General features: G+C 35.3%; 2 protein-coding genes across 2 annotated transcripts; one reads left to right on the top strand and one right to left on the bottom strand.

Annotated features, from left to right (window-relative positions):
* Nucleotides 1–2,158: 2,158 nt before the first annotated feature.
* LOC111890797 (peroxidase 5) lies at nucleotides 2,159–3,230 on the top strand. Its single transcript, XM_023886883.2, has 2 exons — nucleotides 2,159–2,383; nucleotides 2,472–3,230. The coding sequence occupies exons 1-2, from the start codon at nucleotides 2,159–2,161 to the stop codon at nucleotides 3,228–3,230; spliced, it is 984 nt and encodes a 327-aa protein (XP_023742651.2).
* Nucleotides 3,231–7,064: 3,834 nt separating this feature from the next.
* Nucleotides 7,065–9,260, bottom strand: LOC111890724 (serine/threonine-protein phosphatase PP1 isozyme 9). Its single transcript, XM_023886806.3, has 4 exons — nucleotides 8,829–9,260; nucleotides 7,687–8,246; nucleotides 7,418–7,612; nucleotides 7,065–7,332 (listed from the first exon to the last, which is right to left on the bottom strand). The coding sequence occupies exons 1-4, from the start codon at nucleotides 9,022–9,024 to the stop codon at nucleotides 7,309–7,311; spliced, it is 975 nt and encodes a 324-aa protein (XP_023742574.1). The 5' UTR covers nucleotides 9,025–9,260; the 3' UTR covers nucleotides 7,065–7,308.
* Between the last annotated feature and the right edge of the window lie 9,584 nt (nucleotides 9,261–18,844).

Raw genomic sequence — 18,844 nt, 5'->3', positions numbered from 1 at the left:
AACGTCGTACATCGGTCCAGATAGGTTGTAGGCCCTGCGAGACGGTCCAGTCAGGTTGAAGGCTCATAGTTCCATGTTATTGTTTTTATGTTGTGTGATGGTACTTTGGATGAATTCACTAATCTTTGGCTTACGGTTTTAGTTTAATGTTTCAGGTACTTCAGAGGATCGTGGGAAAGCAAAGATGTGATCGTGCACATCTCCTTGTTTTTTTATGACATTAGATCTTGGGATACTTTGATTTTGAATAATACTTTTGAAACAATGGTTTTGTAAACACTTTATGGATGAAATGTGTTGTTTTTGAAAAGTGAAAATTTATTGTGATTTTGGGATGTTACATCTTTACTCCACCTTTCTCTCCAACACAATTGCCCTCACATTTCTCTCTAACACAACTGTCCTCACCTTTCTCTCCAACACCACTTCAGTCGTTCATTAACAGATCTGATGAAGCCCATAATGACAGCACCGGTAGCAGGTAAGTTTGATGACGACATGGAAGTATTCAAGAGTAATCCTTCAATTTCCTGCCACAATAAAGAGTAAATTTGGGTATTTCTCCAGAAACCATCCAGATTCCGACTGCCCTCCATCTAAAAACATGCGACACTTTCCCTTGAAACCGACGACATCCTCCTCTGTAACTACAAAATGTTAAACGTGAATAGGATCCACCACCACCATCCAAAAATTTGTGTATTTTTGAAATTGGTTCACATTTCTACTCCACCCTATCTCTAACCGGGAATCATTTCAACAAAAATGGAGATTAGGGTTCGTTTTGGTTGGAAATCAGAAGAACATTACTGAACAAAACTTTGTAATGGTTATGATGGGAATGTGGATACTCCAGATCGAGATATTTTTTGTGTACGTTTAATCTTCAATAAGGGTGGATTGTTGGTTATAGTCGTTAATGGCAAAAGTGGGTTGTGGTGGTCGTCAATGGTAGAAGTCGGTGGTGATAGTGTTGTATTTGATTTCATATTCTCAGGTGCATGTAGTGGTGACTTTTAGATTTCATATTCTGAGGTAGATGGTGTCTGGTAGTGGAAGTCAGAGATAGAGTGTGTGTGTGTGTGTATGTGTGTGTCTGTGTGAGTGAGTGAGTGAGAGAGTAGGAAAGAGATCAGGTGAAAGATTCGGTGGATGAGGATGGTGGGACCACATGTAAAAGTCAACAAATTTGTAAATTAGTTAATAATAAACAAACAATTAAAAACTTAAAAGAAATAAACAAGTGTAATATGTTTTTTCATATCTGTCAGGGACCAAAAACGTAACAAAACAATAACACGGAGATAGTCCTAGTGCAAAACAAAAGTTAGAGACCAAACATGAAATTTTGACAAACCATTTCAGTAATTTGTTATGTTAGAGAGAGTATATATGTCATCATTCCTACATTCTCTCTAATAAATGAATGTTTTTTTTTGTCACTTATCAAATTCTCAAGAGTTTTGCCACATGTAATTTTGTAGAAGTTTTAGAATTATTATTTTCCACTTGTCATTTTTTGAGAATTTCTATTTTTTAAAATAAAATTTCACATAAGGAAAGAAAATCATTATATTAATTTGATAATAAAGTCTCATAAATGCTCTAAAAAAGATTTGATTTTTTTATAAAGGTTTCAAAAGATTACACTATGATATGTAAAAGTATTATTTTATAAATATTTAATGTTTAAATATTGATATTAAATTTTTATTTTTAATAAACTCGTGTAATACATGGGTCTATAAAAATAAAATAAAACAATAGTTAATGTAAATCAGATAATTTTTTTTAAAACTTAACTCATTAAAATCCAATATATTAATTGCAACAAAATAATCTATAAAATATAATTATAATATAATAATATATATTGGTAATAGAAATATTGTAATTGTATAGCACAATAACATATATAAAATAACAAATATATAAGTCCCACATTTGTCATTGCACGATGAAGGGTGACTTGGCCTCTCCCAAGTACTTTGCAAGACTATTAGCAAGCCGGCAGGTCACAGTTTTGTATTTCTATGAACAAGTGCCGAGCCAATATATACTTTGTCAGTCACCCTCAATTCCTCAATTCCTCAATTTAATCCTTCACATCTCTCTTTCTCTCTCACTCTCTCTCAATAATTTAACCAAGATGATGAAGATGTATTGGGTGGTTACATGGTTCATGAAGCTCTGTATGTTATGCATGCTTCTGATGACTTTGGATACAACCGAAGCTCAAAAACAGTTGAAACTGGGGTTCTATAAAACCACATGTCCGGCTGCTGAGAAGATAGTGCGAGACACAGTGAATAAGGCAGTCACCGCCAACCCTGGAATGGCTGCAGGAATCATTCGTCTCTACTTCCACGACTGCTTTGTCAGGGTAACTATATCATGATCATCAGCTTCATTTCTAACTTGTATCACTTTACATCGTTAATTTTCGAACTTTTTTTATGATATATTCGTAGGGTTGCGACGCTTCACTTCTACTTAAGACAGTGGCAGGCAGTGAAATCGAGTCAGAGCAAGATGCCGGAGCAAATGCCGGCACTCTGAGAGGACTCGAGATAATAGATCAGGCTAAAGCAAAGATAGAAGCTGCATGCCCTAACACTGTCTCATGTGCTGACATCTTGGCTTTCGCTGCCCGAGATAGCACCACCATTGTTGGTGGTTTCTATTATGCTATCCCATCAGGACGAAGGGACGGAAGGGTTTCAAACATAGATGAAGTAGACCTCCCGTCACCGGATTCTGACGTGGACACCCTGAAGAAGGAGTTTGTGGCTAAAGGTTTGAGTGTTGGAGACATGGTCGCATTGTCTGGAGCTCACTCTATTGGGAGAGCAGGATGTAATTTTGCTACACAACGATTATATTTCTTTAACGGCTCACATACTGATCCCTCGTTGGATCCAAAATATGCAGCAGCTTTGAAAAAGAAATGCCCGAAGAGTCGAATCTCTGGGACTGCGGATCTTGATCTAGTGACCCCGAATCGCCTGGACAATCAATATTATTCTAACGTGAAACAACACAAGGTTATGTTATCATCGGATCAAACGCTCGTTGATAGTAAATTTACAGCCGCATTGGTATCTAAATACTCGAGTAACTTGGCTGCTTGGAGAAACGACTTTTCTGCAGCGATGATACGTTTAGGTTCTCTTGAAGTATTGACAGGGACAAAAGGTGAAATTCGTAAGAAGTGTGGGGTTCGAAACTAAATTTTCTTTAATGTATACTTTGTTGTATCATTATCGTTTTGGTTTTAATTGATTTCTTATATATGTATTCTTTATTCTTCAAGAATGAAATTGGTTGTGCTTTTTATTCAAATCTCATGTTAAGATATTGCTTGATATTAAATACTATAAACATAGTAGGATTATATATACTATTGAAGTAGCTATATGATCTTTACAATACGGAAGAAATAATGTTGCATGTTCTTGATGTCTCATTTGATGTCTTCTTTATCGAAGACTTAATGTAAGCTATGACATTATAGGGAATATATATGATTTAACCATTTTATTTGACAAAGTAGAATCACACAGAAAGATTTTACTTTAAGCTAATTAAATTTTAACTATAATTACACTATTCGTATAAAACCGAATTATCTAGCTGGACAATTTGGATTGAACTATTTGGTTCGGATATTCGAACTTTTGGATTGAACTATTTGGTTCGGATATTCGAACTTTTGGATTGGTTTTCAACAAAACCTAATTATTATTTTGGATTTCGAATTGGTTTTGATTTACAAAATAAGAACCGAATAAACCAAAAAAACAGAATAAACATTTATTATTTATCTATTTATAATATATATATATATATATATATATATATATATATATATATATATATATATATATATATATATAGTTATTTATTAATTTTGTAATTTATTTTTTCAAATAGGTTCAAAACGTTTCACCCGATAAAAAAATCATTAATATGCATTTTCTCTCAAGAAATTTCTATCTATAAAATATTTAACTATAACATATCTTCTTATTAGCTGTTTATAAATTTCAAATCACAACTAAATAATTTGTTTTTGTTTCTTGTGTAAAGTTGGGTAATATTATAATTATATGTCGTTTTAAAATGTTTCGGTTTTTGAAAACCGAATTATAAAAACCGATCCAACCGAATTGTAATTGGATCGGATCGAATCAGATTTGAATTTAGCTTAGACTATTTGGATCTATGTTTTGAAAACCGAAATCAATTTGGAATTACTTGATTGGATCGGATTAAACCGATCCATACAAACGAACACCCCTAATCAAAATCACATGATTATCAGACGTATTACTAAATTAATTTATGAACTTTGCCACAAAAGAGTAATTAATTTCAATATAACACCTGATCACCATATGCTTTTCATATATATAGTTGAATGTAATTTGAATAACCGAACTAGTAAAATATCAGGGTAAAATATGTGTTAAATAGTCTTACAACATAAACATAAATCATTGAGCATGTTAATTGTAGGGGTATATCTTACAATGGTCCACGTCCGGTTATAGAAACATACATATATAGATTAGCTTTTTTAAAGTCAAACTATTACACTTATGATTTAAAATTAAATTCACCCAAAACACATTTTCATAGTTAAAAAGCTGTGCATGCCTCTAACATCTTCTTTAGAATTTAGTGACATTCATAAATTGCTTTTTCTCAGATTTATCAATATTAACACATTCTTCAAACAATGTTTTTGTTCAACTTTCTTAACTAAGTCAAACTATGCAACTTTCTTGTATTCAACCTTATTCAAAACCGAAATACATAATTCCAAGTTCCAACCATGTTTCTTGTTACAAACAACTTCTAAAAATCTATGAAGTTTCTAAATTGAGAAAAAAGCTAATGCATTATGTTTCTTAACTTAAAGAACGCGTTTTATACACAACATATATATCATTGCTTTTGATTGAAGCATACGCTCAATCTTCTTAATTCTTATAATATTGGAGTTCTTTTATCCATGTGGAATAGAAATTAAACATTTTAACATAAACAATTTGATGTTATAATTTACATTTGTTGTTCCATTATGTTGGTCATTTTTAAACATGTTAGGATTATCACATGGGTATCAAAAGAAATTTTAAGCATTGTTCATATATGAATTAGTTGGAGCGGAGACACTACAAAAACATCTTAAATAGCTATGGAAAAATTATATAGCTAGATACTGAATTCCATAGCTAAGTCTGAATAGCTACGTTAACATAAAAATTAAAAATAAATTCCGAACGTAGATCCTTGTATCATTTTTTTATTCACAATTATATTTTCATAGTTAATTTGAGACGATTGTTACTACGACATCTATTATGTAAAAAAATAACAGTTATAATAAAATGACTATAGAAATAGAGAATTTGTGGCAAAATGGCTTTGCCACATTCAATAGCAAAATCGAGACAAACATAATCCGTATCAAATTTGGTATGTTGTGTGCCAAATTTTTTAAAAATTAGTACAATATATTTGTAACAGTTTCGAAATTAGTCTTTTTTTTTTTAAAAAATCATGTAGGTTTTTATTATAAAATCCAAATGTGCGATATATGGAAATTCTATAAATATAATATAAAAGTGATATAAATTCTATTACGCCGTTTATTAAATGTAGGTCTTTAGACCATTATGAAGTCTACCCAATGTACCGGTCCCCGGGGGGGGGGGGGAGGGGGGGGGGGGGGGGGGGGGGGGGGAAATAAAAATTATAGAGTAATAAAAATGATAAATAAGAGAGTACATGTTTGTGATCTTTGAATTGTATAATATTTGTTTGCTTGTCGAGTTCTTGGATGATATTTTTATGATAGGTGATCTGCTATTCAGAAGGTAGAAACTTCAACAAACAAATTCGAGAGTAAGCACATTTCACAAATTTTCATTCTATTTATTTCATAGGACCAGCGATCTTTATATAGGCAAATAAATTACAAACAGAAAACAACATACTAACTATTGTTAGTCAATTACATATATTAGACATGCCTAATTTTACATTATTGTTATATAGGACATGTGTTTGATTCTACTATTCATCATGCACAATACACACATAATATTGCATATTTGATACTTACTATTACACATTGGACATAAAACGATATCTTAAAATTATTACATTTTTGACAAGTAATAATAATTGTATCGTGATTGGATATCATAAGAATCCAATGATTCATGTATCTTATTCCATACACTAAAGAGTCATAACATATACATGATAATATAACAATTTCTTAAAATAAACGCCAAGGAAAATCAATAAAGATAAGGAAACAAGTCTTGAAAATAAAGAAGATACGATTTCCTTTTTGCAGCTAATTGTCACCAACCATCAAGTTTAAGGTTTCATGCACAAAGATCGGAGGAACATTCCTCTGATAATTCTACTATGAATAACAATGTTGAAGGGTCTAATTGTCTAAACGCTTCCATTAGAATTAAATAGGATAAATTTGAGAACATTGCGTTTCGACCATTATATCTTTATTAGTTATGGATATATTCACTTTTTTGACATTTTGGCTGGATTAGAATTTAGAGATACATGACATTTTAATTTAGTTAGCTTGTCATTTTGCACTTTTTTGTTGTCCCACCACAAGACTTTTGTGAAAAAATTGTTGACTCTAAGCATTTTCCCATAAATTTAAGATCGTACTTCTTTCAATATATACTTATATCATCCTTGAAATGCAAGATTTTACAAGGAAAACAAAAAAAGCCCTAAGAATCCTTTTATCCAAATAGATTTTTTGAAGTGCATAATAAAAAAGGGTAAATGCCATGGTAACATAACATATCAACATACATGTTCTTTGGTTCTTTTCTCGAAACCACTTAGAGAAACCATGAACACCATTTTCATCTTCCATTTCAATGGTGGGATCAAAATCAAAGGTTAAAGCTCCAAATTACCAACACAAGAACATCCTTCACACACTTTCAAAAGTAAAAAGAAAAAAGAAAAACACATTTTACAATCAATATACAACAACACGAAAACCGTTGAAGGCAGATGACTGATTCTCAATCTATATTTCCAACAATAACAACCAACCAACTGGAAAAAGGGTGTGTTTTAATTTGCATCCAACTACAGTAAGTTTCTGTGCATTCATTAAGTATATTACCCTCCCTAAATCACCTCATCTTACAGATGTCATCCATTTCATACTTCATACATCTCTACACTTCAACCTTCATCATTATGAATTATGATTTTTCTTATCCCCTCACCACTTTTCCTCCCTCATGCTGTTCCTGTTTTTGGTGGCTATTCAAACAAACATTTATAGAAAATACTCAAGAGTTTGAGAAAAAGTTGAAAATCTTATTCAAAAACTTAACTAAAATTTTACCTTTTTAAGAGGCAACTTAGAAGTTCCTGGCTTTTTTGAATAATCAAGAGGCTTCAATATCTCAAAAGAACACACTAAGGATTTGTCAACACTCAATAAAGCTCCTGCATTGTCAAACTCTCCCCCATAATTTGGAGCTGAAAATATTGTCACAAGTCTTCTTTTAGCAAAAAACTCATACCCATCTTCTACAACCTGCAAAAAACATTCATAATATGGTTCATATGATTCATATACAATGTTTCCATAAACAAACAAAGTTTTATTACCTGATGACCTCTACAAATAAGGTCAAGATCATTTTTGGCAAGAAATTCAACAACTTTATCAGCTCCAAAAGTACATGAAACACCACGATCACTATCAGACCAACCTTCAATGTTGGGATCAGGATCTGACCACAATAAATCACATAAAAGCCCATTATCTGGGATTTCAGTTGGCCTTTCAATTTCCCTTATTTGTCTTAAATTCTCAAGCTCTGGGGAAAGACCACCATGCATGCAAAGGATCTTTTCATCAACTAATGCAGCAACTGGCAAACAGTTGAAGCAATCTGTAAATATCTTCCATAAACGGACATTGAATCTCCTTTTACATTCGTCATAAAACCCATAAATGCGGTTGATTTTGGCATCTTCATGGTTTCCTCTTAAGAGGAACACTTTATCTGGATATCTTATCTTGTATGCAAGAAGCAGACATATGGTCTCCAAACTTTGTTTGCCTCTGTCAACATAATCACCAAGAAAGAGGTAGTTTTCAATTGGAGGGTAGCCACCATACTCAAAAAGCCTCAATAGGTCTTGATATTGTCCATGTATATCACCTATCATTAACAAAGATTGAAGAACATGAGCTACATTAGGAAATAATATAAGAGTATATAAGTAGTTTTAGTAGTATATGTATATAGTCAGTTTTGTATTGTTACAGCTAGTATCAAATTGATTATTTAGCCCTTGAAGAATCCAATAATCATAAGTATTACTCAGATTGTAGAAATTGTTATCCCAATAATCACATAATCACTTGCGGAAGGCATACTCCAAACACCCTCTTAGGATTACAACCACTCAAATCAATTAAATTCTAAGGGATAAATGTAGAGATCATCAATGGGGTGAGAAAATGAACAAACACAAAACCCCCAAACCAAATAGTTCAAAGAAAGGCACCGATTCACCATGATAATCATCATTAAAACTAAACCCGCCCCAAATCAGATCAAATACAAAGAAACCCTTTAGTAATTCGATCATTAGGGCACCCCAATAGAACTCAAAATTACATAGAACATGGGCAGAAATCCATCATACCCATCTGCAATTGAGCGTCATAATTACGAGATTCCAAAAAAAAAGTATACAAAAAAATACAAGGATCACAAAAACTAGTCCTCGAATCTTACCGCAGATCCTGATTGGCGCATGGAGCTGCAGGAGATTAGGTTGAGAAAGAAAAATTTGCCTGGCGTTGACGCACAGCTGACGGATCTCAGCCTCCGATAGCTGGACCTGTTTCCCTCCTCTACCATCCAACAACCTCCTAATTATATCATCCAATACACCCTTCTCCATCATCCCGTCCATCACGATCATACTCATTTTATCTTCCTACCTACCTATTAACACGAGAAGAAAAATCCTCCTAAGAAAGGGTTAATCGAGAAAGATTTACATAGATAAAGAGAAAGGGATCGAGTAATTGAATTTAGAAGAGAGATGAGGGATGAAAGAGGTGGGGTGGGGGTTGAATGAGATTTGGTGTGGTGGGTATTTCTCAAAGAAGAGAAAGAACATGTCTTTGGGCATGTCGTTATCCTGCAGCTCTTGAACACTTTTTCAATTCTTTCCGTCTGTGAGTAATCAATGTATACGTATTTTCTTCGTACTCTATACGTCTCTTTGGTTTGATACGGTCTAAGGTTATCCATACCATAACCGGCTCAAGTCTTCCCGTTTTAATATCACTATATTTATATAACACAAAGTAGAATATATATATATATATATATATATATATATATATATATATATATATATATATATATATATATATATATATATATATATATATATATATATATATTATCATTTTATTAATTAATTAAATAATCATATTGTCTTGCAAAATACTTATATATGTAATCATTATTGTTAGGTGGACAATATGATACTTCTAGTTGTAAACTTACCAACGGTTGGCACATAGACAAAGTAAAGATAGTTTGGTGGAATAGTTGATGTTTTGTCTTGAAATAAGTTGATTTTGTCTAGTAAATGTATTAGAACTAATTTCTTTTATACAATATAGAGTATAAGAAAACACTATTTCTTTTATTATTTATGGATTATGCTTCTACTTTTTAAGTGATCAAACTCTAAGTGTAAATTAATTTCACCCATAAATCAAATCTCAAATTAAACTCTAACGCCTTGTTTCCGAGTTCAACTTAAAGAGAGAAATGGGAGGATACTGAGGGAAAGTGAAGGTGTCGAAGGAAAATCGTGTTCCCGAGTTTCATTAATGGAAGGAAAGTGAGGGGAGGGGAAGGATTTTGGAGTCATATTTTCCTTTTAAATTTTCCTCCCAAATTGGGCGGATTTGGGAAGAAAGTGAGGGGAAGGAAAATTTTAAGTTTTAATTTCTTTTTCCTCCTAACTCAGGAACACAAAAACTTAAAATTTTCCTTTCATTTCCTTCGAACTCGGGAACACGGAATAATAAATATTTTCCTTCACTTCCCTTTCTTTCTGTCAAAATTTTCATTCCCTTTCCTTTAATGAATTTAAAAAAAAACTCGGGAACAAGGCGTAAGCTCAAACATCAAGATCATAAGAATGATACTTCAAGTTTTAAACTTAGCTTTCTGAAAATCTATTTTGTACAATCCAAAGTCGTATGTTTACATATGCATTGTTAATTTGTACATTAACTCCTTTAAACATTTATCTCTAACACATATAAGCCAATCCCACATTAAATCTTAACTTTCATTTCCAAAGTTGATTGCCATAGTAGGAAGTTGACTATAAACTTAACATTTATGATTTATTTTCCAAACATTTGTACAAATTTCATTAAAATGATGAACCATTTCTAAAAAGCTAGTTTTAATCGGTTTGTGTTTATAATTCATATTACGTTTTGGCACACTTCTTCATATGCCATAAATATATATTGTCTTATAAATTTCTTACCAATCATGAAAATTTAACATTTTCATCATACCATCCTCATTAAATCATAATCCAATATTTGACATAGTTTTTAATGCTAGAATACTTCAAGATTTTCCCATAAATTTGTTGGATGATGCTTATTTTACAATATTTCTCAATATTATTCTATATTTAGGTTATACTTTTTATAAATGTAAAAATATATTTTATCATATCAAAAAATATTAAAAATTTTACGAACAAATCATAATCAACGTGCATTATTATGTTAATATTAAACACAAGTTTCCTTTTTACAACAGGAACAATTTTTTAAGAAAGAAAATGATATACCTTAAGATTGTGTGGAGAACCGAAAAAAAATAAAAAAAATAAAAATAATAATAAAAAAATAAACTTTTCACATTTCATTGATATGAACAAAACTTACAAAAAAATGGAATAATCTTCTAGGTTAATCATATTCTACTCTTTTTATAGAGTTTACGAAAACCCTAACATCTAAGATTGAAATCCTAAAGATGACGGTAACAAAAACAAGAGAGAATATGAAAAATATTTAACTCTCTCAAATGAAGAAAATGATAACACTTCGTATCGTATGGTGTAAACAATAACTTCATGTATCATTTCAATATGGGAACATACGGTATAGCTATACGGTATTAAAAAATATTAACAGCTCTCACCAACTTGGTTATACAAATCTTTTGCTCTTTCGTATAAGATTTCCAACGATGCATTAGAGATCGACTTTCTAGCTTATTCAAAGCAACCTTCCAGTTATCCAACTATTCATATTTGATCCTCCATGAATCGATCGACTCTTAATTAAGCTAAGTTACAAATACTAAATAATTACCGATGTTAAGGTTGTATAGGCATACATTGTAACACCCGATTCCTGATTTGAGTAATTGGCAGATGCGCTTACCAAATTGTCTATTGGAGGATTACATGTGTTGGAAGTTTTTAATTGTAACATCTGAGTCCCAACTATGCTTTTCTAAAACTATGATTGGTGATTTTAATGTCCAAGGAAATGTAAAAGTGATGACCAAAGATTGAAGGAATAAATCACAAAAATCTAAAAACTGAAAAGCTGTAGATTTATACTGAAGGCGTCAGGGCGCCATTTATGGGGTGCAGAGCGCCCAGATACATGGGATAAACGACTTATTAGGGTTTTAGGGACTATTTAAAGCACATTAACCCCTAGGATTTGTCATTCTCAACCTCTATCAACCCTAGAACATCCCTTAAGAGAAACACAGGCCTCCTTTGAGTGTTCTGAGCTTATCCTCTCTCTCCTTGAACCAATTTTGGTGCTTATTTGGGTGTTTTGGTGAAGCTTGAAGATCAAGAAGGTTTCCTTTGTTGTAGGAAAGGTGGTTCCAGGTGTAGATCCAGCAAACTCACTCCATTTCTAGACCTTTATAAGTATAAAGTTGATACCTTGCTCTTTAGTTCTTGAGATCTTGTTATGTGTAATTTTTGGTACTTTTTGGTCATTTTGCATGTGTTCTTAGAGTTAAGAGAACTCCATGACCTTTTGAGCACATTTGATTACTCTCCGGACTTGTTGGACTTGGAAAAATCGGATCTTGTTGTAATAACCCATATATCAGAGTGTATGTCAATGTTTACAAAACTAGAGTTTCAACAATCATCAAATTATTTCCAGAAAACATTAACGGGTATCAACATATCATATATTAACCACTTATTAAAGCAACAAGGATAGAACATAAAACAAAAGTCTTGTCTAATATCATGGATGCTCATAAGCCCACTCATCAAAGGCTTGCTACCTGAACCTGAAATACATGGAAACGACATATATCAAACAATATGTCTTGTGAGCTATACATTAACATAACATAAAATAAATAAATTATTGTCTTTGACATCCCTTATTTTCCATAACCAACAAAAATCATTACGCTTTAAAAATCATAATATCTTGCTTTGTGGGAAATCCTAGTACATTAAAACATTTTGAGTATAAGTTATTGTCTTAAACTAGAGATGTCATAATCAATACAGTACATATGTTATGGCATAAACACCTATTGGTCCTAAATATTATTGCATATCTTCTCTTCATTCACTCAACATCTTATTCAAATCTTCAACAGTCGTATCACCGCTACCTATGATGCATATAAAATGAGTGGGTCAGGTTGGGAAACCTAGTGAGATACATAGTTTTTTCAATCCCCCTAATTTTATTATGATATTATTCTTGCAACACCAATTGTTATCTAACAATACATCAATAAACATCCATAATAAATTCTCTATCCTTAGTTAGCCATCCAGTTGATCCTCACATGTTGATCCTATAACACTGATCTTATAAGATCTATCCTAATGGATCATTGTAAGCAACGAGTTGACTATACTGCTTCGGGGAGTCCTTGGTAGCATGTGTTGGTCAAGAAAGGCAACCATGGGGGATATGATCAAGTCTCCTTGGATCAGTATAATTCAATAACACGTATATACTATAAGTATGCTAGCCTATTCCACAAGACTAGGTTTACTTAGTGTAACATCCCGGAATATCAAGAGTAAAGTTGAAGGGCTAAAAGAGTAAATTGGGAAGGGGAAACTCGGCTAGTCCATGGGTGGACTCGGCGAGTAGGGTCGCGACTTTGGTCGCGTGTTAAGTGGCCGACTCGACGAGTCAGCGGATGGACTCGGCGAGTAGGCGCTAAGCGGAGAAAACCCTAAATCCGGAGGATGAGCCCTATTTAAAGAACATTATACCCTCTCCCTAGCCTCTTTACCCTCTGTTGAAGTCCAGAAAGCCCTGAGACGTGATTGTGAGGGATTAGAGTGCAATTGGAGCTTGGAGAAGTGGTGTTGAAGAAATCTTGAAGGAGAAGAGACTTGGATCAAAGGGCTTTGCAAGGATCCGGATTAATCTTCTCTTGGAGCTTCCTTTTGAGGTATTATTTCATTGTTTGAGCTGCTATTATCTAGATTCATCATTTTGGAGGTGTTAGAGATCATATCTTTTGATGTATTGGAGTTTAGAGGTTAGATCTGAGGTTGCTACCTCAAATTTGGAATGGAGAAGGGTTGGAATGCATAAAAGTCCCTGTTTTTGAGTGATTGAAGGAGCTATCTTGTCCCAAACCCAAACCCTAGAGTGAAAATGCCTAGATCTCCTTGGATTCACGTAAAGTTTGCCACTTTACGTGATGGATGGCCTTAGGAAGGGTAGATTTATGGTTTGGATCATCTGTATGGCTTGGAAAGCCTCTGTATGGATTCAGATCCGGTGGTACTCGGCGAGTTGCTTGAAGATAGGCTGGAACTCGACGAGTTGGATGAAGATGGCCTGGAACTCGGCGAGTTGGAAGAACAACTCGGCGAGTAGGTTGAAGATAGCCTTAGACTCGACGAGTCTGTTCTTGGACTCGGCGAGTCTTGTCGAAGAGTCCCAATCTTTTCTGGTTGAGCCGAGAATCGGTGAGTCAAGGGATGACTCGGTGAGTTGTGTGCGAGTGGACTCAGAGTTGTTGGACTCGGCGAGTCTCGGGGTGACTCGGCGAGTAAAGTCAGTCAGGGGTTGACTTTGACCAAGGGTTGACCGGTGATTTCCAGGGGCATTTTGGTAATTATTGGATATTGTTTTGAGTTCAGTGCTTTGGTGGTTGTCCAGTGGTGGAGATCGTATCAGTGATCGGAGCAGCTTGGGTTATCTGTTCAGTCGGCAGTTTCGAGGTGAGTTATCCTCACTATATCAACAGAGTCTAAGGCACCAAGGCCGACCCTTTATCGGATTGAGATCCGGGTATTTGTTGTTATGATATTGCTTTGATATGTTTGCATCCTGGTAGCTAGGATGGTATATGTTAGAGACCTGGTTAAGGTCGGTTCCCTGATATGTAGGGTGATGCTATGCTAGTGACTGGTTAGGTCGGTATCCTGGTTAGGATGATGGTATGTTATGTGATCTGTTTGACCGGCTTGTTGACTGTGAATTGTTATATGATTGTATGTTTATGTGCACATGGTTGTTTGGACTGGAGTTGGGTTGAGGCGGGTCCTGCTTTGTGCTGTAGGCCAAGATACCCAGAGCGGACCGGTTGTCCCGAAGGCCCAGCGAGCGGTCCGGATAGGCTGTAGGCCCCAAGAGGGCGGACCAGACGTGTCGAGGCTCGGAGAGTGGACCAGGCCGACTGAAGGCCCGGCGCGGGCGGACCAGTCATACTGTAGACTCAGAGAGTGGATCGGGTAGATTGAAGGCCCGGTGCGGGTGGACCAATCACACTGTAGAATCGATGTATATGGCTAGACTCGGAGGGTGGACCAGGTGGACTGTTGGCCGGTGCGGCGGACCAGTCACACAGTAGACCCAAAGTGCATGGTTATTCTGTGATCGGATATGATATGGCATGTTATACGTGTATGGTATATGTGGTTGGTATTTTGGGGATATCTCACTAAGCTTTTGGGCTTACAGTTGTGGTTTAATGTTTTTCAGGTTCTTCAGGAGACCGTGGCAAGGCAAAGGCGTGATCGTACCGCTCCTCGTGTTTCTGTCGTGATGTGATTCTGGGAATACTTTAAATAAATTGTGTTGAAAACCTTTTTGTAATAACTTTAATGGAATCGGGTTGTTTTTGAAAATTTTAAATTGGTTGGAATTTTTCGGTCGTTACACTTAGTGGTCGTCATCCCACTCTGGCAGATGACTAGTCATCTAGGCACCTAACGGTTGCGCGATATAGACATACCATTCCTGGTTGTCTAAAAAAAGAGGGGGAATACTAATATAGTACTCATGTACGTAAAACGTACCCTACCGATCATCAATCGCATCCAAAAAAGTTCTATTATCCGGTCCCATCTCACACATACTCTTAATATGATGTTACATATAATACATGTAATCATCCTTCAACACAAATTTCCTATCTATGTAATGTCTTTGCAATACAAGGTATAACTACCGTTCTTTCAACTTAACTTGAACTAAATGTCGTTGACAAAGCTTAGTTTGTAAATAGACCAGTTCACTATTCATCGTCAATACAGTCTTCACAATACCATTGTGATATAGAGTATGACTATGTTATTATCCAACTTAATTGGATCTAAACATGCTTTATATGTCATAGTTTAGAAACTAGACTAGACTACAGTCTATGTAATCAAGTTCCAATACCAACTCTGTTTAGACAAGACCATCCTAATTTAGTGTATATATTTAACACATAGTATTAGGTATTTAATACACATTTATATTCTTAGTAATAATACTTCTATCATTATTATCATGTATCATATATTCATCTTAACACATATTATTAAGGGCAAGATCCTAGAATCATATCCAGGATCCTTAATATTCCTGAAGTTGCAGGATCCTTAAACATATCTCGGGATCCTAATTGTTATCATTAATATTTCATAACATTTTTAACAGCTATATCTTCTTTATTTTTCTCACATGTGCAGAATTAGTCAACACAAGACTCATTCTCAACGGAGAATCACTTCAACCAAGTTTAATACTTGGGAATACCAAGTCAAACAACATGCAAATACTTGTTCAAGGAGGATCCCAGAAATATCAGACTTCTTGTTATTTAGCTTAGACTATAAATAACACCTATGAACCACACACTACACACACGATTAGCTTAACTACTACACTTGTACTCGTATTATCTTCATCATCTCTGTAATCTCGGATTGAAATCAATAAAAACAACAAGGCAGGTGGTCATTATCACCTCCCAAGGTTTTATTTCGGAGATCCTATAAAGGATCAAGGGCTTTCCTTGTAACTCACTTGTCTCACTTAGATCATTATACTACATTTGCATTATCCTAACACCACAGCCTCTCATACAATTTAGTTGAATTACACTTGATTAATTTTTGACCAAAACAATTTGGCACCCACCATGGGGTCATGGTGCTTACAATTGTTTGAAAATCATGTTGTAACACTCGAATCCTGGTATGTATTTTAAATCAAATTAGTTTTTTTTTGCAAAGGAACTCGACGAGTTGGAGGCCCCAAACTCGTCAAGTAGGAATAGATTTTTGGACGCGGGACTTGAAGTCTACCCGGCGAGTTGAGAGCCTCAACTCCACGAGTAGGGCTGCCAGAGTGAAACCCTAATTTCAAGGTTTTGCACCCTATCTAAGCACCTTAACCTCAAAAGGGTGGCCTCATTTGTAGCCTCCATCCCTCCAAACCCTAGCCATGAAACCCTAATCCACCTTTGAGTGTTCTTGAGCCATTTTTGTGTGTTCTTGGTGATTTTGAAGCTTGAGAAGGTAGGAGAAGCTTGAGGATTCAAGAGGAAGCCAGTAGATCTGAAAGTTAAGCTGCGTTTTTTATTCATTTGAGGTATAAAGTTGATATTTCCTTTGCTTAGATCTTCATTTAGGGTTGTATTTTGTTACTTTTGGGCCATATTGAAGTCATTTTCGGGATTTGAGTGTATCATGAGGTTTTGACTTCAGATCTAGGCACTTATGAGCTTATGAGGCTTAGAGTTGCCAACTTTATCACGCCTTGGCCCTTCCCCATGCCCTAGACCTCTTATATAGCTTGGTTTTGGTGTGTCTAGCTTCATGGCACCATGCATGAACGTAAAGTTAGTAACTTTATATGGTAACTTAGTCCTAGGGGATCAGATCTATGGTTTAGAAGCATTGAACTCGACTGGAAACGACTGAATGAGTTTAGCCTATGGGTGACTCGACAAGTTGTTCATGCAACTCAGCGAGTTGAATCGTGGTCCCCCAACCTTTTATGTTACTGGGAAAACCCGTTGAGTCTAGGAGATGACTCGGCGAGTTGGCCATGATTTTAGGTTTAGAAGATTGAAGAACTCGATGAGTTCAAGGAGGAACTCGGCGAGTTGAGAGGGAAATGTCTCGACTCTATTATGAAGAGGAACTCGACCGGTTCATGAAAGAACTTGACGAGTTGGATCGAGATTTCCAGGGTTTTATGGATCATGGAACTCGACGAGTTGATGGACCAACTCGGCGAGCTGAGTCAACCAGGATGTTGACTTTGACCTAGATGTTGAATTTAACCTGGATGTTGACTTTGACTTTGACCATTGACCAAAGTTGACCCTTAAATATGAAAGGGTAATTAAAGGATATTTTTATGTGTAGGAGTTTGATAGGAGTTGATCCAAGAGCCGATGACAGTTTAGCTACTACACGGCATTTGAGGTGAGTTACCTTCCAGTAGAAGTGGGTCGAAGACACCAATACTTGAATATAGTTTAGATGATTGTCTTTGTGATAATTGTCTGGTATGCCTCTATTTTTTATGCTTTATGTGCTAGTATGCTATGATATTATGTGATAGTCATAGGAGGGGTAGGTTAGACGAGTCAATAGGGGTTTACGCGTTTTTTGGGTCTTTCGAGTGAGTTTTCGGTTTTCATGAGATTTCGGTTGCATGAGTTTTCGGTTTGATATTCATGGGTTTTCGGTTTGATATTCATGGGTTTTCGGAGGGACTCGGCGAGTTACACAGGTAACTCGACTAGTGGAGGAATTACTCAGAAAACTCGACGAGTTGCTGGACACACTGGACAAGTAGAGGTCAACATGGACTGTTGACCTTTACTGTTGACGGGGGTTGACTTTAAGGGTGTCTACGGGATTTTAACGAGTTAATCACATGATGATTATAGGCGGTTGATTTGAAGCAGCACATGGGGGATTAGCTAATCTTAGCTTATCAGTTCTACAATCATGAGAGGTGAGTCTTCTCACCATATCAATGGGTCTAAGGCACCAAGGCCAGCCCATTTCATGATAAATGGTATACTTGTTGTGTAGGGATATGTGGTATGCTTTCTGTAGAGACATGACGTATGATAGTTAGATATGTTTGGTAATATGCTAGCTATATATATGATACTTGCAGGGAAAGACCCCCGGGGGAGCCTATGTCACTTGGATGTAAGATCATGTGGGGAGCCCATGGATTTTCAAGCAAAGACCATGGGAGGAGCCCATGACACTTGGATGTAAGACCATGTGGGGGAGCCTATGGCTTTCCAGCTAAAGACCATGGGGGAGCCCATGACACTTAGGTGTAAGACCATGTGGGGGAGCCCATGACATCCTGGAGTAAGACCTTGGGAGGAGCCCACGACATCCTTATATGTTTGTATGCATGACTTATGTGGTAGAGATAGTTTTTATAGTTAATATGATATGTGTTATGGGGAACTCACTA

The sequence above is a fragment of the Lactuca sativa genome, chromosome 5, assembly GCF_002870075.4.
Source record: "Lactuca sativa cultivar Salinas chromosome 5, Lsat_Salinas_v11, whole genome shotgun sequence".
NCBI classification, from domain to species: Eukaryota; Viridiplantae; Streptophyta; class Magnoliopsida; order Asterales; family Asteraceae; genus Lactuca; species Lactuca sativa.
The sequence above is the reverse complement of the archived record's forward strand: the minus strand, read 5'-3'. Positions and strand labels throughout refer to the sequence as shown.

What these genes read in the sequence shown, in the direction of transcription:
- LOC111890797 (XM_023886883.2), top strand. Translation starts at nt 2,159, where the DNA reads ATGTATTGGGTGGTTACATGGTTCATGAAGCTCTGTATGTTATGCATG. An exon ending in TCCACGACTGCTTTGTCAGG is followed by an intron (nt 2,384 to 2,471) that starts GTAACTATATCA and finishes ATATATTCGTAG; the next exon opens with GGTTGCGACGCTTCACTTCT.
- LOC111890724 (XM_023886806.3), bottom strand. Translation starts at nt 9,024, where the DNA reads ATGAGTATGATCGTGATGGACGGGATGATGGAGAAGGGTGTATTGGAT. An exon ending in TTATTTGTAGAGGTCATCAG is followed by an intron (nt 7,613 to 7,686) that starts GTAATAAAACTT and finishes TGTTTTTTGCAG; the next exon opens with GTTGTAGAAGATGGGTATGA. An exon ending in CTAAGTTGCCTCTTAAAAAG is followed by an intron (nt 7,333 to 7,417) that starts GTAAAATTTTAG and finishes TTGTTTGAATAG; the next exon opens with CCACCAAAAACAGGAACAGC.